At 63.8% G+C, this 3,716-nt stretch overlaps 1 protein-coding gene across 1 annotated transcript in view; it reads left to right on the top strand.

Annotated features, from left to right (window-relative positions):
- The first annotated feature begins 448 nt into the window (after positions 1 to 448).
- The window catches only part of LOC104130297 (SNF-related serine/threonine-protein kinase-like), a 3,804-nt gene continuing 536 nt past the window's right edge, over positions 449 to 3,716 (top strand). Inside the window, exons 1-5 of the mRNA XM_035898801.1 lie at positions 449 to 1,037; positions 2,481 to 2,622; positions 2,779 to 2,991; positions 3,101 to 3,238; positions 3,390 to 3,703. Of these exons, the coding sequence (XP_035754694.1) occupies positions 449 to 1,037; positions 2,481 to 2,622; positions 2,779 to 2,991; positions 3,101 to 3,238; positions 3,390 to 3,703 (1,396 nt within the window). The remainder of the gene's footprint in view (positions 1,038 to 2,480; positions 2,623 to 2,778; positions 2,992 to 3,100; positions 3,239 to 3,389; positions 3,704 to 3,716) is intronic.

Below are 3,716 nucleotides of genomic sequence, written 5' to 3'. Positions count from 1 at the left end.
GGTTAGCGCTGTGGGGGTGCCCGGGGTGCTGGGGACCTGGAGGTGGGGGTACGGGGGTGGCCAGGGTGCTAGGGAGGGTGTTGGGGTGCCCAGGGTCCTGGTGTCGTGGGAATCGAGAGGTGGGGTATGGGGGACCCCAGGGTGATGGGGACTGGTGGTTGGCAATATGGGGGTGCCCAGGGTGCTGGGGACCTGGAGGTAGGGTATTGGGGTGCCCAGGATGCTGTGGTGCTGGACACCTGGAGGTAGGGGTATCAGGATACCCTGGGGTGCTGGGGAGTGGAGGTGGGAGTATGGGGTTGCTCAGGGTGCTGGGGACCTCGAGGTGGGGTGTTGGGAGTGCCCAGGCTGCTGGGGAGCCTGGTATTTGGGGGTGCCCCATCCCCCGTTGCTCAGCTGCTCCCCTTCCAACAGTGCCCGATGCCCATCCCCACCTGAGGCCGCCGCCATGGCTGGGACACAGGGCTGTGGCGAGGGGAAGATCGCGGGGCTGTACGACCTGGAGCGCACGCTGGGCAAGGGCCACTTTGCGGTGGTGAAGCTGGCGCGGCATGTCTTCACCGGGCAGCGGGTGGCCGTCAAGGTGATTGACAAAAGCAAGCTGGCGGGGGAGGCGGCGGGGCAGCTCCTGCAAGAGGTGCTCTGCATGAAGCTGGTCCAGCACCCCAACGTGGTGCGCCTCTACGAGGTCATCGACACCCACGCCAAGCTCTACCTCATCTTGGAGCTGGGCGATGGCGGGGACATGTTCGACCACATCATGCGGCACGAAGGCGGGCTGGCTGAGGCGCGGGCCAAGCACTACTTTGCCCAGATCGTCCATGCCATCTCCTACTGCCACAAGCTGCACGTGGTGCACCGTGACCTCAAGCCCGAGAACGTGGTCTTCTTCCAGGAGCAGGGGGTGGTCAAGCTTACCGACTTTGGCTTCAGCAACCGCTTCCAACCTGGCAAGATGCTCACCACCAGCTGTGGCTCGCTGGCCTACTCGGCGCCCGAGATCCTGCTTGGGGATGAGTACGATGCCCCAGCTGTCGGTAAGGGTGGTGGGGTGCTGGCGCTCGCCCTGGGGACGTGGCTCCCTTGCATCCCTTGCCCAGAGCGTGGTCCTACCAGCTGGGTACCACCTTGCTTTTGGCCCCTTACGCTGAGCGCACTCATGCCCTGGTGGCACTGCTGTCCCCACAGGGAGGAATCCTGTCCCTCAGCTGCTCAGCCCCACTCTGGCACAGGGTGGTCCTCCCTGCGGAGACTGTGTCTGTGCCTGCTGAGATCCCTCAGAGCGATGGTTCGGGCCAGGGAGGGGAAAAAGCCCAAGCAGGCTGCGAGCCTGGTGTGGCATCTGCTGGGGCTCGGGAGGAGCTGTGCAAGGGTGCAGCCGCCAGTGAGCTGGTGCTCGGTGCTCGCAGTTATTTGAGTGCCGGAAGGAAACCTGCTTGGGATGCTAGTGTTTGGGTGGAGGAGCTCCGAAAGTTTCCTTTGCTCCATCCCACCCTTGAAAAACACTTCCGCTCTGTGGCACCCAACGGCCTTCCTCCCCTGGTTGGGGTGTAGGGGGCCGGGGAGACCAACCCAGGGTGCAGGGGGCCAGGCTGGGGGCACCAAGGGGCTCTGCTGGGGCAGAGGGAAGGTGGGAGGGAAGCAGGGACCTGAGCCGGCTGCACTGGGATTTGGAGCAGGAGGATTTAGCAAAACAAAACACCAGCCCTTAAAGGAAAAGCCCAAGCGTCGGCTCAGGGAAAAGGCAGCTCTGGAGCTGAAAATAGGGATGGCTTGTGGAGACGGTAGAAAAATAAGCTGGTGGCTCTGCAAAGGGAAATGAAGGGAGAAAAGCGGCGCAGATGAGAAATTTTCAAACGCAGGCACTTGACTTAAGAAGCTGAAGGTATTAACGGAGAGCCCCGTGGCGTGCTCAGCATCCTAAAAAGGCGTTTTGGCAGAGAGTTTATGTCAGGAGGAGCAGGCAAGGAGCAGCAGGCGAGGGTGCCGCTGGCTTCGTCTCTGTCCCCAGGGCAGGGCAGTGATCCCACTCCGGCTGGCAGGCAGCTGGAGAACCCTGTCCCCTCGCTGTGGTGTCCCCTCCGGCCGGGGTGGTCGTGGTGGGGTCTGTTTGGGAACTGGGAAGCTGAGTAATGACATGAAATGGTGCTGTGGGTGGGGGACAGAGCTTGGGGCTGGCCTCTGTGTTGCCAGCTGGGAAAGGGGATAAGACCTCGACTGTGTGGGTGAAGCCCCTTGAGACCTGCTTGGATGTGGGGATGGGGAAGGTCCTTCCCTGCCCTGGCGGGGCTGTGGTGTCCCTGGTGTCTGGGGCAGGACCTGGGAGCTGTAACCTCCAAGGAGCATCCCAGTGAGCACTGGTGTCTGCTGGATTGGCACTGGGGGCTGCTGGGGTGGACCCCCCTGGGGTCCTCGGCATCAGGACGCTCTCCACCACCCATGGGGTGGGTGCAACCTGGAACTGCTGCCACCTCTTGCAGACATCTGGAGCCTGGGGGTCATCCTCTACATGCTGGTGTGTGGCCACCCCCCATTCCAGGAGGCCAACGACAGCGAGACCCTCACCATGATCATGGACTGCCGCTACACTGTGCCCCCGCATGTCTCGGCACAGTGCGCTGAGTAAGCACCTGGATCCCCCCAGACCCCAACTCACTGCCCCCGAAGGGGGGTGCCCCCATCCCTGGGGGATGTCTGGGAGCTGGGGTGGGAAAGGGGGGGTACAGGTGCCATGTCTGGGGCTGCTGTGGGATTCCGGCGTCACCCCTCGCCCTGCAGTCTCATCTCCAGGATGCTGCAGCGGGACCCGAAGCAGCGAGCCTCCCTGGAGCAGATCGAGAGCCACGCGTGGCTGCAGGGGGTGGACCCGTCCCCTGCCAGCCACTGCCTCCTGCCCCTCACTTCCCACAAGCGTGTGTCCGAGGAGGAGCACGAAATCATCCTTCAGGCCATGACATGTGGGAACATCGCCGATCGCGACACCATCCAGGAGTGAGTGATGGGGCGGGATGCTGAGGTGGGAGCCCCTGCAAAGGGCTCTGGGGGGGTCCCTCCGAGTGCGTCCCTTGCATGCTGACATGGCTCCCTTGGTCCCACGCAGGGCGCTGGAGGCCGACCGCTACAACCACATCACGGCCACGTATTTCCTGCTGGCGGAGAGGATGCTGCGGGAGAAGCAGGAGAAGCAGGGCCGCCCCCTCAGCCTTGTCTACAACCTGGCCAAGGAGGTGCAGGGAAGGTGAGCCCCCCTGCTGCCCCATGCCCCAAATGCTCCCCTGGGCCACCCCAGCTCCCCAGTGCAGGGTCCCACCTGGTTCCCCCTCCCCTTCCTCGCCACAGCCCTTGCAAAGCCCAGCTGGGCACTGACACCTCCATCCCTCCCTTCTCAGGACCAACTTATCAGACACGTTCCGCCCCATGGGCAGCGCCGGCAGCCTCTTGCCCTTCACAGAGGTGCCAGGTGGCCTCGCTGCGGGCTCCCGGCTGCCCCCTCTGCCCGCTGGAGGGGACATCGGTGGCCGGCAGCCCACTGGCACTCTGCTGAAGGTCCCTGCTGTTGACACCACCATCACCAAGAGCACCCCGGCCCTGCAGCAGATCTGTGAGGAGGAAGAGGAAGAGGAGGAGGAAGAGGAGGGCAGGCCCAGCACTGTGGAGAGGAAGAGCAGCTCACTGAACCAGGAGCAGATGCGAGCCTTCCTGTGCACCCGCCGCCT

Source organism: Egretta garzetta, unplaced genomic scaffold (genome assembly GCF_000687185.1).
Source record: "Egretta garzetta isolate BGI_Z169 unplaced genomic scaffold, ASM68718v1 scaffold27, whole genome shotgun sequence".
Classification (NCBI taxonomy): Eukaryota; Metazoa; Chordata; class Aves; order Pelecaniformes; family Ardeidae; genus Egretta; species Egretta garzetta.
Note: the sequence above shows the minus strand (reverse complement) of the source record. Positions and strands in the feature narration are given on the sequence as shown.